The following is an 878-nucleotide window of genomic DNA, read 5'->3' on the forward strand; positions in this document are numbered from 1 at the left end:
TATCCCACATGTATACATAGATATATTGACGTATTTGCTGAAATACATAATCTTCTATGTTAGTAGGTATTTATCACATATATCTATATATTTACAAACATTACCATCTGCTAAATAAGATGTATTTATCATATTAAAGATTTATAAGTGAAGGCGCGTGGCTTAGTAGTTCGATCGTAAGGATCAAATTTTTCATACTTTCTTGGCGTAAGGAAACAGGAAATTGCAGTTGTTACCTAAGGTACCCAGTGTAATTAATATATTTATATATTTCCCAAAATCTATCATTATTTGTGAAAGATATACATTATAATTATATAATTACTAAAATGTATAATCTATTAGTCATGATAATTTGTTTATATTGTATTTTTTATCTTAATCTGTTGTTCTCCATTGTTCGTCTGCTTCAAACAAAGGGAAAGGTATCGAACCAGTGAACATATCAGGAAGAGTGATCGTCGGTTCTTGGTGGCTGTTTATCATTCTGATCTCTACTAGTTACACGGCGCATTTGGTGGCATTCCTCACCATTCCACAAAAACACAATGAAATCAGAAGTCTCAAAGAATTGGCAACGCAAAGTGTTTTAAAACCTATCGCATTTTTGGGATCGGATAAGTACGAGTACTTTCAGGTTGGAGCTCATGTTCATTTTAAACCGTTATTCTGTTGTTGTAACGCAAATGGATGCTGTTGTGGTTATTGTAGTAGTAGTAGTAGTAGTAGTAGTAGTAGTAGTAGTAGTAGTGGTGGTAGTAGTAGTAGTAGTAGTAGTAGTAGTAGTAGTAGTAGTAGTAGTAGTAGTAGTGGTGGTAGTAGTAGTAGTAGTAGTAGTAGTAGTAGTAGTAGCTGTAATTCTCTTTCACTCTCTCTCT

The 878-nt window shown here is 33.3% G+C and overlaps 1 protein-coding gene across 1 annotated transcript in view; it reads left to right on the top strand.

The window, feature by feature from the left end:
* Nucleotides 1–878, top strand: part of LOC106871502 (glutamate receptor 2) — a 27,514-nt gene that overhangs the window by 21,945 nt on the left and 4,691 nt on the right. Inside the window, exon 12 of the mRNA XM_014917990.2 lies at nt 420–637. Within this exon, the coding sequence (XP_014773476.1) occupies nt 420–637 (218 nt within the window). The remainder of the gene's footprint in view (nt 1–419; nt 638–878) is intronic.

The sequence above is a fragment of the Octopus bimaculoides genome, chromosome 24 (assembly GCF_001194135.2).
Source record: "Octopus bimaculoides isolate UCB-OBI-ISO-001 chromosome 24, ASM119413v2, whole genome shotgun sequence".
Lineage (NCBI taxonomy): Eukaryota > Metazoa > Mollusca > Cephalopoda > Octopoda > Octopodidae > Octopus > Octopus bimaculoides.